General features: G+C 47.8%; 8 protein-coding genes and 1 non-coding gene across 9 annotated transcripts; 4 read left to right on the forward strand and 5 right to left on the reverse strand.

The window, feature by feature from the left end:
• Window positions 1-26: 26 nt before the first annotated feature.
• On the forward strand, window positions 27-606 carry BC939DRAFT_451631 (uncharacterized protein; the record flags this gene model as incomplete). The annotated part of the gene is made up of 1 exon (XM_051555702.1): window positions 27-606. The coding sequence occupies exon 1, from the start codon at window positions 335-337 to the stop codon at window positions 602-604; it is 270 nt and encodes an 89-aa protein (XP_051412085.1). The 5' UTR covers window positions 27-334.
• A 1,158-nt stretch (window positions 607-1,764) lies between these two features.
• BC939DRAFT_451632 (uncharacterized protein) lies at window positions 1,765-3,712 on the forward strand. Its single transcript, XM_051555703.1, has 2 exons — window positions 1,765-2,738; window positions 2,946-3,712. Exons 1-2 carry the CDS (start codon window positions 1,881-1,883, stop codon window positions 3,480-3,482), a joined length of 1,395 nt encoding a protein of 464 aa, XP_051412086.1. The 5' UTR covers window positions 1,765-1,880; the 3' UTR covers window positions 3,483-3,712.
• On the reverse strand, window positions 3,713-5,681 carry BC939DRAFT_411086 (uncharacterized protein). The gene is made up of 5 exons (XM_051552934.1): window positions 5,177-5,681; window positions 4,967-5,081; window positions 4,366-4,872; window positions 4,214-4,276; window positions 3,713-4,111 (listed from the first exon to the last, which is right to left on the reverse strand). Exons 1-5 carry the CDS (start codon window positions 5,292-5,294, stop codon window positions 3,844-3,846), a joined length of 1,071 nt encoding a protein of 356 aa, XP_051412087.1. The 5' UTR covers window positions 5,295-5,681; the 3' UTR covers window positions 3,713-3,843.
• Window positions 5,682-5,714: 33 nt separating this feature from the next.
• Window positions 5,715-6,782, forward strand: BC939DRAFT_397198 (RmlC-like cupin domain-containing protein; the record flags this gene model as incomplete). The annotated part of the gene is made up of 2 exons (XM_051552341.1): window positions 5,715-6,411; window positions 6,517-6,782. The coding sequence occupies 2 exons, from the start codon at window positions 5,715-5,717 to the stop codon at window positions 6,780-6,782; spliced, it is 963 nt and encodes a 320-aa protein (XP_051412088.1).
• A 119-nt stretch (window positions 6,783-6,901) lies between these two features.
• Window positions 6,902-8,159, reverse strand: BC939DRAFT_503231 (uncharacterized protein; the record flags this gene model as incomplete). The annotated part of the gene is made up of 3 exons (XM_051560378.1): window positions 6,902-7,766; window positions 7,861-7,943; window positions 8,028-8,159. The coding sequence occupies 3 exons, from the start codon at window positions 8,157-8,159 to the stop codon at window positions 6,902-6,904; spliced, it is 1,080 nt and encodes a 359-aa protein (XP_051412089.1).
• Window positions 8,160-8,942: 783 nt separating this feature from the next.
• BC939DRAFT_t106 lies at window positions 8,943-9,015 on the reverse strand. Its single transcript has one exon. It is a non-coding gene; the product is annotated as a tRNA-Thr (tRNA).
• A 2,904-nt stretch (window positions 9,016-11,919) lies between these two features.
• On the forward strand, window positions 11,920-13,683 carry BC939DRAFT_528981 (guanine nucleotide binding protein, alpha subunit; the record flags this gene model as incomplete). Its single annotated transcript, XM_051561482.1, has 4 exons — window positions 11,920-12,156; window positions 12,259-12,379; window positions 12,744-12,965; window positions 13,083-13,683. The coding sequence occupies exons 1-4, from the start codon at window positions 12,039-12,041 to the stop codon at window positions 13,681-13,683; spliced, it is 1,062 nt and encodes a 353-aa protein (XP_051412090.1). The 5' UTR covers window positions 11,920-12,038.
• Window positions 13,684-14,076: 393 nt separating this feature from the next.
• Window positions 14,077-16,178, reverse strand: BC939DRAFT_162773 (uncharacterized protein). The gene is made up of 4 exons (XM_051550306.1): window positions 15,721-16,178; window positions 15,264-15,609; window positions 14,959-15,169; window positions 14,077-14,867 (listed from the first exon to the last, which is right to left on the reverse strand). The coding sequence occupies exons 1-4, from the start codon at window positions 16,010-16,012 to the stop codon at window positions 14,136-14,138; spliced, it is 1,581 nt and encodes a 526-aa protein (XP_051412091.1). The 5' UTR covers window positions 16,013-16,178; the 3' UTR covers window positions 14,077-14,135.
• A 166-nt stretch (window positions 16,179-16,344) lies between these two features.
• On the reverse strand, window positions 16,345-17,350 carry BC939DRAFT_397255 (Bestrophin/UPF0187; the record flags this gene model as incomplete). Its single annotated transcript, XM_051552346.1, has 2 exons — window positions 16,345-16,508; window positions 16,606-17,350. Coding segments are annotated over 2 exons (909 nt in total), but the record flags the coding sequence as incomplete, so codon positions are not given.
• Between the last annotated feature and the right edge of the window lie 622 nt (window positions 17,351-17,972).

Genomic DNA, 17,972 nt, shown 5'->3' on the forward strand with positions numbered 1-17,972 from the left:
AACTTTACTCTTTCGACATGTGCCCAGAATGAACTCCGGATGCACCTCCAGGTTAAAGTTGAAAAACAAATCGCAAGTGCCTTATTTGCCCGAATGATGTATTCACGCAGGGAGAGAAATCTAAACTGACCTATATAGGCTGCATGAGTGCTCTACCAGGAGCATCGTGTCAAATCAACGCCATCCGAAAGTCCTAGAGGTCCATGTTGACGAGTGTCAGCACAGTGGTCGAAGGTCAAATCTGAGGTCAAGGATTTCGCTCTCCTTGCATGTCGCTTGTTTGAGCCTACGTACAACGCAGTGTTTTTGCGTCGACAGCGCTATCCAATATACTATGGAAGTGCAGCATCTCTTCTTTTTGTTGTTTTTATTTATCTTTCTTTTGATGCCAACTGCAATGTTAGACGAAAAAAAAAAGGTACCATGTCTTCAATTTGACTGCGACGAGCTTGGTATCAGAAGGGTTTGCGGTTCAAAATGTAAGACCTCACCAAAGGGATTTGGGTTCGCTGTGGTCCAATCGAGCCAGGAATCAACAACAATTGCCGCGGTTTACCGCAACTCATCAACGGCAAAGCATTCGTCCTCTTGCCTAAGTACATAGAAAGCAATAAAACGAAAAATCTGCCAGCGGAAACTGTTATGGCATGCCTTTCTTTTGCTTAACATTGTTTGTTCATATGGAGCAGTAGGTAGTGATGAGGACAGTGACAAAAAAAAACGAGCCTTTGAAGTGTTTCGCGATGGAGTTGACCACTATTTTTGCACTCAAAGTATCCTGAACTCCTTGCGTGTGCCCACAACATTTCAAAGATGGCTAGATGAAGAAGAGAAACTGCTCTCTAAACGAGAACGCTCCCACCCCCGTCCCCCCTCTCCTCCTCCTCCTTCCTATCCTTAGAAACTTTTGTACGAGTTGAAAGTTGAAAGATCATTTTTAAGAAGGCACGTGTATCATCGCCTCGTTACCGGCGCATTGGTTCATTGGTCCATCTGTTTGTCTTGAACGCGTCGCATGGCGTTATAACAAAATATATAGCCATATATTACCAGTTTTTTTTTATAACAATTTGTTTCTGGAGTCGATTGACCGTGCGAATATATCAGACCTAACTAGCAACGATCTACTACTATCGTCCTTTCCGCCAATGTAGAGTTTCCACCAAAGTAGAGCCGATCCACAGTCGCCAAAAGACAGGCCACATTCCCAGGGCCTGCCCCTAGGGCCTGTGCAACAATTGCCACACCTCATCAGTGTGTTAAAAAGCCGAAAACTCCTTGTTACAAAAAGGCTATCTTCCCCATCCCTCCATGGTTGTCAACCGCCTCCTCCCTTACAGGCAGTCTAGCAGCGTCTGATCCGCTGCGTCTGGGTCGAGCACGGGGCCAGGGCAGCTCCCGTTTGTATGATCGGCAGTTATATATTACCAGCTCTTTGCATTTAAACTGATATGGTCCAGCACAAGATTGGTCATCCATTACACTTATACAACTAGACAAGAAAGTGGCGGAAGGGCCGCTGGGAGAGCTAGTTGATAAACATGAAAGACCTTCGAAGAGGACATCTTTCTTTTCATAAGGAGACGCGTGAACGGGGTCAAGGGAGCAAAAAAAAAAAAAAAAAAAAAAAAGGAGCTCCATTAAACGTGACAAAAGGCATGGACTCCCAGTAGCATCCAAAGTAAAGTGAGTACGATGTGCTGTTATTTTTTGCTCAGAAGATTTGCTTCTCGACGCGTTGATTCCTATCCCAAACGTGTCTTCCTCAAAATCCAAAACTCTGAGCTCCACCTTTCTATCCTATGTAGCTTCTCTTGCCGCCATTTCACCATTTGTCTGACTCCAAATAACTTTGCTCTTATTCATCCATTCTTCATACAATGGCATACGTCTCGAGTCCCAGTAGCCCTCTGGCGGTAGAAGACATCCCCGAATACACGAGCCCTAGCATCGTCACCAGTAACAAGCGCGTTAGCGACTACGAGTTCCCAGCAACAGCCATCAAAGTAAATTCACCCTACCAATCCTACCTCAAACATTCCTTCACACAGCATGCTTGCAGAGCCAACAGCAACCCAATGACACCACAGCTCCAAAAGATAGATTCCTATGTCAACAAGTACAATGCTCATACGAACAGTAGCAAAAGTTTACATTTCATCACCATCCCTACAGTCTCCATCATTCCACATAAAAAGTCGGGTGCACCATACTATGAATCGAATATGGACAGCCCGATCTCGCCGCTGGTCTCGCCTCCACCTCCTTATCTCCACTCGGATCACGGAGGCAACGGCATTTATAGTCACGATGTTAAGCGGTGGCCAGGCGAAGCGACCGTAAATGTGCCGCACCCTCTACCGGCTAAGATATTGACCCCACAAGAGGCCGGTCCTACCGTGGTTGAATATCCTACGAGCCCTGAAAACCCGCCTCTAACCGCTCGAGCAGTTCACTTGCCGGAGACTAATGAGACGACTACGCTGTACGACCTTCAAATACCTGGGAGCGTGCATCATAATGCCCCTTTGACGAGAAATGTCTCAGCGTGCGCTCCATTAAGTCCGTATCCTACATATTGGGAAGACGTGTGCCAATCCAAGGCGCATCGGATCTTCCTGCCGGTAGGAATGGTTCTCCTCGGCTCGGCCATCTTGGTTCTGATCATGCAGATCTTTATGGAGTGGCTCGTTGTGCTGCCAGCACTGGGTTTTCTGATGTTTGGGATTCATTTCGGGGTACGTTCTTTTATCTGCACCCCTGAGCAGCTGTGTAGTTATGCCTTAACAGTCGTGACTTTTGCTGCATTGCGAGTTGCATCGCGGAGTTGTCCAATCCCCTTCTCCTTCAACGCTCGCACCTCCTCTCCCTCACAAGGATAACCACATCCCTCCTTGGCTCCGTTCTATTTTTGCTAACGACTCTGCTTTCCGTTGTTTCAATAGAGATATTGTTGGAAGAGGCATCGGTTCCTGAAACGACAGGAGGAGAATAAGGCCCTTGCCTCTGTCCCTACGCAAGTCGGGCCGAACAAGGTCGTGTCCTCCCTATGCAACAAACACCTAGAAACCGACACGTGCTCGGGGCCATATCGCCCATCTCATGACTATCCCACTAACCACATCAACGTCGCCTGGCGCGACCGCCCACAACGCCATGTCCGCTTCCAGGAACCCAAAATCGTCTCGTCAGTGAAGCTGGACCAGCAACCATGTAAGCAGGTCGATGCCCCGCAGGCAAACACAAGGGCGTACCAACAGCAGCCAACATATTCCTTAACGGTCAGCCCCGATAGCCGTCAGTTGGTCAGCAACGCTAGTCCATACTATCAGAACCCCCGGTTCCTTTCTCCTATGGACTCGCCTCAGACACCGCCCCCAGCCTACTTCCTGAGAAATATCTCCTTGTCCTTGCCCGAGATCGATTCTATTGGTGACCTGGTCAGCGAGTTTGAAGTTGACCTTACTACCATTGAGTACTGAACTTTGTTTCATACGCGAATTCGAGCTGCTTTGTGAGCCGCGATACGAACACCTGCACAGAATGAGAGGGGAGGCTGACTATCAGCAATCCACAAGGGTGACATCCAAGAAAACCATCCATTGGCACTACTGCATTAACTGCGTCTATTCTTTAATCATACAATCTCTGCTACGCTCCTGGCGAGTGATAAACACTTCCATCCTCTTCATAATAGCACATACAAGTGAAGGCTTAATAAACTGATGGGATTTACGTTTTATTGTCGTCGTATACACGCAGCACTATAGCAGCACCCGTAGCTTTGCTCTGCCGCGCTGCTCACCCTCATTGTCGACGCTTCTGGTGTTATCAGTTCATTCCTTACGCATTAACGGAAATGCTCTTGAGTTGGTTCATTCTCCAGTTCCAGTATTTGCTCCTGATGGTATCAATCTTCTCAGCCAACATAATAGCCTCTTCTTTGGCCTTGCTGACGCTCTCGGCGGTCTTTTTCTCCTTTGCTTCCTGCTCATAAATATCCAGTAAGGTCGAATGAAGGTAAGGTGAGAAGTTGGCGCGTGGGAGAGAAATCAATCCCTCACAAAACTCCTGGATCTCTGACAATGGGCGCTTCGTCTTGTTCAGGATTCTATTTGGTCGAGAGGGATAAAGAAGTGGTAAGAGTTACTTTCGTTTATAGTGATACGAGAAAAGAAGAAAAAAGAAAAAATGCGCCTTCTCTTCCACATACCCGGCGATATAGACCCATGGACTTTCATTGTTGGGTGTCCTTTCGATCTTTGCCTTGGCGTATCTAGCGACAGAGAAGATAAAATTGGCGTTGGTTAACATACGCATCCTTCCACCGGTCCTTACCCCACAATTAAGAGCTCGTCTACCTACTCAACTTCGCGCTGGGTAACATCTGATGTCAAGCTCTTGGGTCCCATGCCGACCACAAAGAATCGCTGGTTCCATGCTGAGTTGTTTCGGATATCGACCGTCAGCAAATCATCGATATACGACAGTTCCTGTTCCCACCAAGGACCGTTCCCAAAATGACTCAGGACCCATTGGCGATAACCCCAGGCATGGTAATTCTTGGAATCTTCTGTCAATGACGCCGCTATAAAGTCCAGCTCGACCTGAACAACATCCCTTACTGCCGCTTGCTGAGATTCGGACAAATCCTGATAGGGTATTATTGGAGCCATGGTTAAGGTCGATGCCGTTGTTGGTAGCGCTGATGAAGGCGTAGACAGGAACGAGGCCGAGAGGTGGTCGACAATCACCTGGCGATGGTGCCAGATCTGATACGACTTTGGATGCTCGGAACCCATCCATCTGGTCCACTCGAGCTCTTTGTTCAGGTCTTTGTTCAACGCCTTAAGCAGCGTTTGGCGATAGTGCCTACATGGAAGGGTTGAGTAAGAGTCAGTACTGGGCTTTGATATCTCTTTTACACGAGCAGCAGGTGGATATGTGCAAGGATGTTCGCACTTACCACACAGTGTAATGGGAGGGACTCAGCTCGATCACGATCTTTGTCAGTTCTAATGCGCGTTCGCTCTGCTCCTGTGCCTTGGAAATGGCTCTGAAGTAATCCATAGTAATGGAATCTAATGAACACCGAAGCATGACGCGTCAATGACATCCTTCATCTCGGTGCATGCTTCGTCCCAAAACGACAAAAACGTTGACAACAAGTGTTTACACTCTTTTCTATAGGCAATGGGAACCAATGGGTTGGGTCCATCGTCCTGAGGAATGGGCACAACGTCGGCCCACTCGGGCTTTTCGTAGAAAGGCACCTCATCTTGCTCGTAATCCATATTGAAAGGTAGCTTGACCGCAAGCGGGGGAGGGGGGAAGGGAGTCGATTTGGTAGCCCTGAGCGGACAAAACGACCAACATGGAGTGTGCGCAAACCAAGTCACGAAAGAATCTCTCCAAAGTCGCTCCACAGGTCCTCTTCGAGAGATAGAGGATCGAACAGAAAGCTCTTGCAAGGATCCGCCACCGCGTTGGGTAACTCAGCTGAACATCCTGACTGAGATGCAAGTGGCCTTCTATTGCCTGAGATTTTTCAGTTGTATCTTCGTCGCGTCGTGGACCGCTGAGTCAGCTTGCTCGCTAAGCAGGTCGCCGTGGCTTTGTGGGGGCTCTGAAGAACAAATATATAGGGGCGTAAGAAAGGGCATATCATCTTCATTCCTTTCGCAACGCTCTTAACCTATATCTTTCTTAGCGCAATGCTGGCCTCTCAGATTTCCCGGTTTGCCGCGTCCTCGTCCTTCTCCGCAGGCGGACGACATATCCTCAAATCAATTTACGCCGCGGAACGACCCGAGGGTATGGGTGCAATAGTACGCAGGAGCCTAGGCACGCGCGAGATACGACACCACGATCCGTTCCTATTGCTGGACGAGTTCTGGGTGAACTCCAAGGGCGGCTTCCCAGACCACCCTCACAGAGGGTTCGAGACCGTGACCTATATGCTGAGCGGGCAAATGCAGCACGAGGACTTCTCAGAACACAAGGGAACCATTGGACCCGGCGATCTGCAGTGGATGACAGCTGGACGTGGTATCGTGCACTGCGAAATGCCAGTCAAGGACACGGATGAGACTGAAAATCCGCAAGGTACGGACAAGGCAACAGCGCATGGGCTGCAACTCTGGGTGAATCTCTCACACAAAGACAAGTCGTGTGATCCACAGTATCAGGACCTGCGAGATCATCATATTCCAAGAGCGAATCCTGGCAATGGAGTCGAGGCCAAGGTCATTGCGGGCGAGGCACATGGTGTTAAGAGCAAAGTTTACACAAGGACTCCAACCATGTATCTCGACTACAAGTTGAAGGAGAACAGATCGGTCGAGGTTGCAGTTCCGAAGGGCTACGCCGGCTTTATTTACATGCTCTCTGGGAAGGCATATTTTGGCGATGGTACTCTCTCGGCCACGAGGGCTGAGCATGCCAAAAACCGCGAACAAGTGGATGATACCAAGGATCACGTCAAGGTCAATGAGGACTTTTCGGAACCTTTCGAAGGACTACCACACCACGCGCTGATTCTGTCTCAGGACGATAAGTCTGACACATTGCAGATCCAGACAAAGGACGAGGACGCGCATTTCGTTGTTTTGGCTGGCCAGCCGCTCAAAGAACCCGTCGTGCAAGATCGGTTGTTTGTTCTGAACTCGATGCAAGAAGTGCAACAGACCGTTGAGGATTTTAGGCAGTTCAAGAACGGTTTCGAGAACGCGAAGGAGTGGCGATCAGCAATCGGGCCCAAAGGATATCGTCTCAAGTTTTGAGCTTAGACTAACCCTGCATGTACGGCTGGATATATTTATTCGATAAATACACAACAGTCTATAAAAAAACACTTGTGATAAATGTAATGCATCGATCGGTATTAGGCGTGTGGTTCATACTAAGCTAGGAGTACGCCCAGAATCAGAGCTGAAGCCATGGACCCCAGACTATAACCAACAAGGCATGAGGCCGAATTCTTTGATGTTGGTGTGGGCGTATTTGTTCCAGCCGCTGTCGTGGTGGTCGTAGATGCTCTACCGGTTGTTGTGGCTGTAGGCGTGCTCGAGATGGTTGTGGTTGTCACATTGGATCCGTTCTGGTACGGTTGAGCGTCACTCTCACAGACAGGAACAGCGGCAATGCTGATGTTGCGTGCTCTACCCAACGGAATCAGTTTTTGGGCAACAGCGACCGTGTCTGCGGTGAGATCGTGTTCCAGGCAGTAGAATCCCTTGGACCTGTTGCTCGCCGCGTAGGCATCCAAGGACTTTGTGAACGTGGCGATGACTTGGCTCTGGCTTATTTCGGGCATCTTCCAGTCATTGGTATCGAATTCATCACCGGTCCAGTCGACAGGGATGTAGCCGAGCTTCTTGAGCACAAAGCGAACGCGGTTGTTGATATCACCGTAAGGCGGTCGCATGTACTTAAGCTTCAGACCCGTGGCATCCATAACCGCCTTTTCCGTCCACCTCATCTCGGCCACGATCTCCTCGTTCGTCAGTGTGGTCAGGGCATGGTGTGACCAGGTGTGGGAGGCGAGATGATGACCCTCGGCGACCTCGCGTTTGACAAAGTCGGGGTACTGAATCACATTCGAACCGATTACGAAAAAGGACGCGCTCAACTTCTCCTTCTTGAGATAGTCGAGTAAAGAAGGAGTGGCGACGGATGGGCCGTCATCAAAGGTAAGGCCCCACGTATTGGGAGCCGCGCAGGCAGTGATGTCGTCCGCAGAGCACCCATCACACGTCCAGTAACACCTGAAGCCGAAAGTAAGGGATGAAAAGAATGAATTTATTGAGTGTCAGGCACCAAATGTTGAGACTTGAAACGCAAAAGTACAATGGTACTTACTCATCGGGAATGGGTGGATTTGGACAGGAAGGCGGATTACCTTTGTGCAGAGGGATGTTGGGTGCACCTGTAAGGTCAATTTCCTGTAAAAGATAATGAGCGTGTTAGGCCAGGATGGGACTACGCAAGCGAGACATTTAGCGATAAGAGAGTAGACTAGGTCGCACCTTGAGCCATGCCTGGACCTGGGGCGACTTGGTATCAGGAACAGCATTGGGTGGTGGATAAGTTGAGGGCACTTGAGCATGCACAACTGCAAGAGCCAATACAAGGATTGAAAGCGACGACTTTGGCACCATGATGAGTGTAGGTAGGGCAGGAGATGCGCAATGGACTGAGTAAGTAGAAGTGCCTTCCCACTCAGGTGTTCCATGGGTATTTATACCATAACGCTACAGACAGCTCGCAACTATGTTACCGGGGAAAACAGGAGTTGGGCTGTTTCCCCAGTAGGGGATGACCATAACGGTGTTAACAGCATTACTAGTGTACTTCTTTGATGGCGGCATTTGACACTAGTATACATGTTTGTACGCCTTTCCCCCATTCTCATCTTGATTTGTATCCATTCGGACCATACCGAGGAGCATATGCTCAGTTCCTTGATAAGCATCAGGGATTCATCTAAAAATAATTCACTGAAGTAGAATCCCATCCCATGATGGTTTTCAGCATTTCCGCGTTGCCAGCCAGTTTTTGTCTTTATCGGCGCGAATCTATATTGTTGATGGCGCTTTCGAGATTATAGCTCATTCGCGATATGCACTCTCGCGTGACTCTGCAAGCATCCGACTAGAAGAGCCTGCCATTTTACATGAACTGAGGTTCTTGTCTCCCACGCAATTACGTGAATAGCGGCGCCTCCGACGAGCGCCTCTGGTCACTACGGGCGACTGCTGAAACTGATAAAATATTACATTTGAGAGCGAAAATATAAATGTAAAGAGTTGCGAGTGAGCGAGGCAGCTTTGTCCCCTCTCACTTATTCAAGCAGATGAACCTTCCAAGCTCGTCGGAGGCGCTGGCACTGAAGGTGGCGCGCAGACCACAAATGAGTCCACGTCCATCAGGAGCAAAAGATGTGCCTCAACCCGGATTTGAACCAGGGACCTCTTGTTTACAAGACAAGTGCGCTAACCACTGTGCCATTGAGGCATTCAATCGATCATCTGATATCGATTTCGAAACCTGCGGGCTGGAAATTAATATTTATTGTCATATACATAGTTCCCGACCCATGTCTTTTTTTTGTGGCCCCAGGTCCCCCGGAAGGGTGCAAGGCCCCGAAAATCGCACGTTATGATATCTTTTTATGTCCCGCATCGTTCTAGATTCAAACAAGCGTAGTTTTAGCCTGGTTTTCTTGCTTCATTGCATTTTTCTTTCTTTTATCGGAGGATGTGGCCGGTCTTTTGGCGACTGTGGATCGGCTCTACTTTGGTGGAAAGGACGACTGTAGTAGATAATTGCTGATAGATTCGCAGGGTCAATCGACTCGAGAGATAAATTGTTATAAAAAAAAAAGATGGAAAAGTCGCGTCGCTTTACAACTCTCTATGACTTTCAAATTTTTGCTGTGCAGACTGTCCCATATTATTGGATAGTTCAAATAGTACCACGCTAATAAAGCCCACATGTCTCCGTGGGTCCTAGCTATCAAAAAAGTTCAAATTCCGGCTTAGTGTTCACACGAGTATCATGCTTTCCCTATGGAATTTCGCGTTCTGGAAGGGCGTCCATGCTTATTCACAGTGCGAAAAAAGCTTAGCGATCGTTTGTGTCGTTAAATAGTAATAATAAGAAAGAATGCGCCCGTAAGAATGCGCCCTATTCTTCATGATTCATGCTGGTCATTTACACGCCAAAGATAGCTGCGTATATCACTTGCGTATTGACACAACTCCACACGCGTTCCTGTCAGTTCATAATCCCAGTTTCTCTTCCAGTTTACCAAAGTTTTCGATTCACACTTCAACGCACAGGGGTAAGAAAATGGAGCTTGATCGTTCTAATCGAGCTGGACCTGAATTTAGATGTTTTTTTTTTATCTGCTGACTATACTCCTCTTTTTCCGACTGTTATCCATAGGTTGGCTATATTTCTCCATAATTCCTATCATCGTTGTGAGCACCACTTGAATGGCTAGCCATGACCGGACGTTGATACCGTCCTAGGCTCGTTCTCATTATGCGCGCCTGTTATTCTTTTTCCACCGTTATCTATTATATTAGACTTTTGCTGTCCCCTCTCCGCATTTTCACAAGAATCTCCGCTCCCCCTGGTTTTCTGCCTTTACGGCAAAAACAAACAACTGTGCCTGTAATAATTTAATTGAATATCTCCTTGTTTTCAACTACCCCCACGTTCGTGTACAAGCTCTCTCAATCCCCCTTTTTTGCCCCTTCTTTTGGTCGTGTCATATATTCAGCCTTGGCTATGCTCTTTCTAGTTTCTAGCGCAGTCGATATTTAACTTCTCGCGATGAAAACTTCTCCGAGTCGTAGACTTTGCCTTGCAAATGAAGACGCGTATTGAACTCAGTTGCTACATTCGGTAGACCATTGGCATAGTGGTCTGCCCCATAGTGGGACAAATTGCACGCCGGCCATGACATGGCATCCTGCACCGCCAAAAGTGCTCAATACTCCTCACGAGCAGACGAGGGACAGCGGACCCGATCGACTGTTGGTGAGGATAAAGAGGGGCAAAAAAAGGGGGTCGAAGGAGGGCAGTTGGTCGTATATTTGCCTATGCACTGTCTGCAGCCATGCCTGAGACTGCCAATACAAAAGGCAACCGTCCGCTACTTCCACAGGGCGTGTCGATTTTATTTCCTGTCTGTTCACACAACTGAATCTATACCTCATTGCTCCACCCGCCTCTCTCTTCCTTGGTTCTTCTCTGCTCAACACCCTCTACGCCCTCTCTCATTCTTCATCACCCAGCAGCCATCGACCCATTCCACTTCTTCCATTGGCAACCTCCATTCACATCTCATCCCCATTCGAATCCCTCCTTCCCAGGGTAAATTATTTCATTTTTCTGGTACCTGGTTCTTTGGACTCAGCAGCTTTGCCCACTCAGATACATCACACCTACGCCCTGCACCCACCTGTCGATACCACTTCGCGACTTGATCTACGAAAAAGGTTCGTTTACAAAACAATTAAACTGCGCTTGCGCCCTATTAAATCTGTTATTATTTGTTCAGCTCTCCATACCCCACGGACTAAAGAACCAACGCTGAGAGCCGAAGATGGCTTCTCATGAGCGCACAGACAACAGAAAGATTCGCAAGAAAAGAAGCAATTGAGCTGCACTCCAACGAATCTTTCAAGGCGCCGGGCCGTATCCTTGCAGCCCCAGCTCTTGGCTCTCTTTTTATTACCCACACTCTTTCATCTTCTCCAAGGGAGAACAAAGGCAATAGAATGGGGAACAGGCTACATGGAGTCGGCATGCGTGCTTGTTGCCTGCCCCACCCCCTTGCGGCCCATGTCCATTGAAGTTGTTCAGGTGCTCATGCATCCCCTTTGATCTTTGAATCGCCTTTCAATAATTTTTTCCGGGGCCATGTTTTCCAAGGGGAAGGGAGCATTGCGGAGCTTGCCTCCTGGCTCCTGGCCAAGACAGGCTCCCTAACTGCTCTCTCCTTCTCCTGGTCTCCTTCTCCGCCCTTGATTAATTCTCCGGGGCTTGACTTTACGCGTTCATAATTACTTCCACATATCTTGCCTTCTCAACAAGAAAAAAGAAAAAAGAAAAAAGAAGAACTAGGTCTCATTTTGAAGGGCCTTTAAGGCCTTCTATTGTTCATGTAACCGTCTCCTCAAAGAAAAGAATTTTTTCTCCCCCCATTTTCACGGTTTGAACCAACCATCCCAATTCACAACGCCCAACAAAGAAATCGGAACTGATACACAGGCAAGCAGAGCCATCGAGAATCATCATGTGCCGGCGCCTTTATTCACCCATTCACCCATAATTACTTCTTTTCTCCTGAAACGGATGCGCCTATATCAAAGTATTAACCAAAGGAACCGTTGCTTTTCCCGATTCAGATATTTTTAAAAGCCGAACCATTAGTGCGCTCCTGTCCTGGCCTTCCAATAATCGACTGTCGTGAAGACGCATTCCTCTCTCCCGTATCGTATTTTTAACCACCAAAAGACCTCACTATGGGTTGTTGTATCAGTCAAGAGGACAAGGAGGGCCGTAACCGCAATGAGGCTATCGAGAGCCAGCTTCGGAAAGACCGCATGCAAATGCGGAATGAGGTCAAAATGCTGCTGCTTGGTAAGATCTAACAACAGTGGCTCTCCTCCCTTTTTGTTGCTGAGATTGTTCATGAGTAGGCCAGCTGTTTAAATTTGTTCCTTCGTCCCCCTATCCGCACAGGTGCCGGAGAATCCGGCAAGTCTACCATCTTGAAGCAGATGAAACTGATCCATGATGGAGGCTACTCTAAGGAGGAGTGTGAAGCCTACAAGGAGATTATCTTCTCTAACACTGTTCAGAGGTGAGTTCTATGTCTATGCGCATGAGCATTCCAGATGTTTCGTAGTGTCTCTGTTCCTGAATGCAAAGAGATAATGTTACACCACCGTTAGTGCTTGGCCCCTACGACGACGTGTGTTGTCACACAGAAAATAGTGTTCAATTTACTCAGATGACACGCTAGCATTTGGGCCATGCAACAATTGCTTGGATGTTTTTAATAATTAATTGTTCTCGGCCCTTTTGTACTCTTGTGCTGAGGTACTCAAGATGAAAAGATGAGCCAGAGCATTGTTCGCGTGGTGTAGTTTATTTTGCCCGAGGGTTTTTTTTTTTTTTTTTTTTTAACGCGTTTGTTCCTGTTCGTTTTTTGACATCGTTCGTAGCATGCGCGTTATCCTCGAGGCTATGGACAAGATGGAGCTTCCGTTACACCACGAGGCCAACCGCAACTATGCCATAATCATTTTGAGCCTACCTGCTCAGATCGAGGGAGAGTACATGCCACCCGAGGTCGCGGTCGCGGTTGAGAACCTGTGGGTCGATCCTAACGTGCAGCAGGCCTTCCAGCGCAGTCGCGAGTACCAGCTGAACGATTCTGCCAAATAGTAAGTTTTCGCTTTTTTTTTTTTTTTTTTTTTTAATGTGGCCAAAAAACTTGAAGAGTACTACAGTTGTGCTAACATAATATGACGTATAACACGCGACTTTGTGTCTCCTCTCAGCTATTTTGATTCGATTGAACGCATTGCAAAGCCGGACTACGTTCCCACAGACCAGGATGTACTCCGGTCTCGCGTCAAGACGACGGGTATCACCGAGACGCGTTTCGTGATCGGTGAATTGACCTATATGATGTTTGATGTCGGTGGCCAACGGTCGGAGCGCAAGAAATGGATCCATTGTTTTGAAAACGTTACAGCGATTGTGTTCCTGGTCGCTATCTCAGAGTATGACCAGCTGCTCTTTGAAGACGAGACCGTGAACCGAATGCAGGAGGCTCTGACGCTGTTTGATTCGATCTGCAACTCGCGGTGGTTCGTAAAAACGTCGATTATCTTGTTCCTGAACAAGATTGATCGTTTCAAGGAGAAACTGCCCATCTCACCCATGCGCAACTACTTCCCGGACTTTGAAGGCGGCGTCGACTATGACCTGGCATCACAGTACATCCTTAACCGGTTCGTAAGCCTTAACCTTTCCGATACCAAGCAGATCTACGCACACTTTACGTGTGCCACGGATACCAGCCAGATCAAATTCGTTATGGCGGCCGTTAGTGATATTATCATCCAGACCAACCTGCGAGATTGTGGTCTCTTGTGAACAATATCGCTTTCGACATTCCATTGGCTCTCCTCCTGCTCACTTTCTCCCAGTTCTCGTTTTCCTATTCAAGTAATCTCGCAACGCACCCAAGCTCCTTTTCCTTCTTGCTTCGTTTTTTGTCCGACAGAAAGAGACGGATCTGCCAAGCGCCCCATCTTGATCTGTTTCTTGACCGCACAAACACACAGGCGTCCTCTTCCTCGCGCCGGACGGTTGCACCCAGGCTCCTTTTCGCTGTTTCCTAGTCTGTGCGACCCGCAAACCTATCGTCCTATATACCATTCATTTATTCTCAACAAAGGTCATTTGATACGTATTCAGACAGATATTCAATTAATAACAAAAAATGTATACTTGTAAGGCCAGTAGTTGAATAGCGTTGCGCAGCATCCAAAAGTCACTCCACAACAAGGTTAATTAATGTTTTTATTATTCGATCAGTTCTGCGTTTACTTGGCCTGACCAAAGTCCTGGTTGAATGCTTCCAAGATAGCCTGTCCGACCTCCATATTTGGTTCATTATCGGCGTCGACATCGCCCTCGGTACCAGTGGTTGGAACCCCAGAATCATCGTCTGGACTTGCATCAGCATCTTCAGCTTCCGCGCCAGTAGTATCCGAATCGCTAGAGTCGTCAGAACTAGAATCTTCATCCGAGTCGTCTGAATCGTCACTCGAGTCATCCGACGACGATTCTTCCTCTTCATCCTCTTCCTCGTCATTATCGCCTTCACCTTCCTCGTCTTTCTCCTCGACTTTTGCTTTCTTGTTTGCAGTATCGCTTTCTGTAGTTCTATCATTATGCCTCTTATTATTCTGCTGCTTTTGCTGCGGTCCTGGATTCCGCTTGGGAAATTGTGTCGGTGGTTCTTCGATCGAATACTTTTTCAAAATCGGGTGAGATTGATCCGAAATGTTGGCTTGAGTTGCGGTATCTGAGGACGAGATTGATTCTGTAGACACATTTGCGCGCACACTTTCTGTCTTTGTTTCGCCGTTGGCTGCTGTATCGGTCGATTCTTTAACTGCCTCTGCAAATGCTGTTTCCTTTGATGTTGATATGGTTGCTAATGATGAAGGTTCGAGCACCAGAATGGTGGGGTATTCAAGTACCTTCTTGAATTTGAGTGCTTCCTGTAGACTGTCGGTGTTCTTGAGAGGATACAGAGCCGGTTTATTGGCCTACAAAAAGAGTTGAATAAAAAATATTAGCTTCCTGACTCGAATGATAGTAAATATCCTGAAAACGCGCCACTCATAGTCATTTGCTTACATGTCGCAGAGGGATAACAAAGTAGAGACGGTACTGGTCCAGCTGGTCCAGATGGTATATTTCCGTCAAGTCCTTCTTGTCCTCCTTGCTCAATGCTCCTGACAAAAGATCCTTGAGAGTACTGGACTCTTCATTTTTATGCTCAAGTACGCGCCTTGGTGAATCCGTCTTTGGGAACAACCATTCGATCGTCCAGAGAATCCTGCTAGGCCTAGTTTTAGTGAATCAAAAAGCAGATTTCAGGTAAGCCTCGTATCGAGTCTTTAGGATCGTTAAGCCAACACTATTATCTTCTCAATACTCACTTATCTCTCCAATGGGTGTTATTCTCTTTCCGCTTCTTGAGCCCTTCTGCCATCCTGATCAACTGTGTCCCACGTCGCCTTGCCTGCATAATAAGTTGTTTGTCCTTGTACGTTCCACTGTTCTCGGGCACCTGTCTCTCCAACTCCTGAGCCGCTGTTAGCGACAATTCTGTAATCGATGCAATATCTGATCCTCCTTTATTATCATGTGGATGGCGCGCTCGCTTGTTGTTATTGTTAGCGCCTAGGTTGCGTTTCTTGTTAAGGTGTAGTCCTGCTTCCAGTTCTAAATTCTGGCGTGCGGCATTGTCGACCGTCCGACCGACTTCCTCCAGAAAGTTGTAATCTATGAGTAATTCGATGTCCGGGAAGAGAAACAAGGCATACTGTTAAATCATGAGCACTACAACTCCACCCCCCTGACGGCCAACTGGACTTTTCATTTCGCCTTGCTTACCACTCATCATATCCTGTTCGCTGTACTGCTTGCGCTCGACAAAATGGGTCCTGGGACGAGCGCCCGAGCAGGTCGTGTCGAGCTTGTGCTGTTTTGAACACTGAAGCGAGCAGGTCTGACAGAAGCATCCGGGGCACTTGTACTTCGCTGTGGCAAGCCCGCATACCTCGCACTTGACAACGTCGTCCGAGATAGCCATGGTCTTTTCGCGAATCTGAATCCCGTCCTTGACGACGACATTTTCATTGTCGACTACGTCGCGGGTGACAAAAGCATTGGCAAAAAAGTCCATGAGAAAGAAAAAGGCAGAGGAAGTGACAGAGTTCTTTGAGATACCGATAGTAGGTGCTTATTGAAGAGACTTTCCGGTGGAATGATGATAAGAGGAAAAGTTTTCTTGCTCGCAAAAAGTTGAATGAGGAGGAGTGAAGAGGGAAGGGGCGAGCATAGCAAAAAAAAAGATAACACTGGGACTGCATTCCTCAATTGGTGGCGGCTAACCTTATTCACCACTAACACTGTCAGCTCAAGGATGCAGCTTGTGTTAGATTGTTGCTTTTAGGCAACAGTCTTGTTTATTGGGGTCTGGAGAAGTCAATTCGGTACAGCGGGTATGAGGCTGACCTAGATTTGAATGAGAACGGTTCGCGTCTGTTTGAACGGTTGCGATACTGCAGTGGACTCAAAGATCGATGACTGATCCTGGGGCACTGTCTGGACGATATAGTCGAGTTCCAGCATCAAATCGTAGCAGAAGTCATCCAGTTTCAGGTCGTTGGTGTCAAATCCTGCAGCGCAAGAGTATTGGGAAAGGTGCTACAGTGTTAGTCTTGGATTCGTTTAAAAAAGAAGAAAAGTTAATGACAATAAAGACAGAGGACATACCAAAGGGATCCTCAATCTGGTTTCCAATGGCCTCGATACCGAAGAGCGTAAATGCAACAGCACCGCATAGTGGAATGGTCAGCCATCCAACGTCCCTGACAGTGGTGAACGGCAATATGCAGCAGTACATCGTCAAGATCTGCTTCAGATGGATGTTGTACGCAACTGGAATAGGTGTCAAAAGAATGCGCTCCAGGTTTCCGAAGCAATCGATCATGCTTGAGAGTGCCATGGTGCATTGACCCTGGTATGGGATGTCAATCAAGTCCTTGTCCTTGACATAGTTGATCCAGAGAGATAACTGATATGAGATCTCAAGCGGCAGTGACATCGACGCCGTCGAGTTATCGCGCTGAATTACCCAGTCGTTTCTGTCGTTCTGAAGATGCTGACGATGGTTGATGTACTGAGTCCTCAGGTTGTTTGCGCTTTTACATGGTACAAAGTCCTCGGGCAAGAGACCCTGTAAATCTCTATAGGAGGTGCCATACTCTGCTCGGAGGTGGTGCTTGGTTGCCACAGCAAAGGCGAGCAGCATGTTGATGGCTCGAATCTTTTGGTCGTTGATTCCTGCAGGGCCATCGGGCTTCTCCTTGATGCCCACCCAAATCACTCGCGCCATATTGCGGATGCTGGTGTTCATAGTCGTCCAGATTTTACGACCTTCCCAGAATCGGTCGTAAGCAGTGTTGGTTCTGAAGGCGAGAATCAAACCGATAACAATACTCAGGGAACCGACTAGCGATAAGAATTGATAAAAAGAGTTACTAAACGTTAAACACCATGTGCTGAACTGTCAAGCCCAAAGTAACCATGAATAGGTATGTATCCCTTCTTACTAATGGATCCGGCAACAGCTATATCGATGCCCACAGCCAGGTAGATATAGCTGACGCATAAGGCAATAAAGACAGAGAACAGCACATTGGGCAGGATCAACGGGATGACCTATGTGAACGTATGAAGTTGGATGGATTTTTAGTATGCGGCCAATATGGGATTTCCAGGAACAGGTGCGCTTCGATCCGCTGCTTTGGTTTGTAACCAAGGTAACGAGTGGTGCTTACCGAACCACGCCAGATAAGTGCGATGGGGTATCCCCAGGGACTCTCGGTCTTTCTTCTCGACATCCTTGCAGCTGAGTAAGGTATTCCTGCTTTTCAGTTTCTGGTGGTGTGCTGTAATAAGCTTTGTGGTCTGTCGGAGGGCTGCAGTCGATCCCTGACAAAGTCGAATGTGGCGGATGAAAGAGGAAATGAGAACGGCGGATGGACACAAAGGAAATGACCGTTCTACTCCAGCACCCGTACTCCTTACTCGAGATGCTCGCTGCTGTTTATTTGAGAGCCCTTCCTCTGCTCACTCAA

This window comes from Gamsiella multidivaricata (genome assembly GCF_025024155.1).
Source record: "Gamsiella multidivaricata strain RSA 2152 chromosome Unknown BC939scaffold_33, whole genome shotgun sequence".
Lineage (NCBI taxonomy): Eukaryota > Fungi > Mortierellomycota > Mortierellomycetes > Mortierellales > Mortierellaceae > Gamsiella > Gamsiella multidivaricata.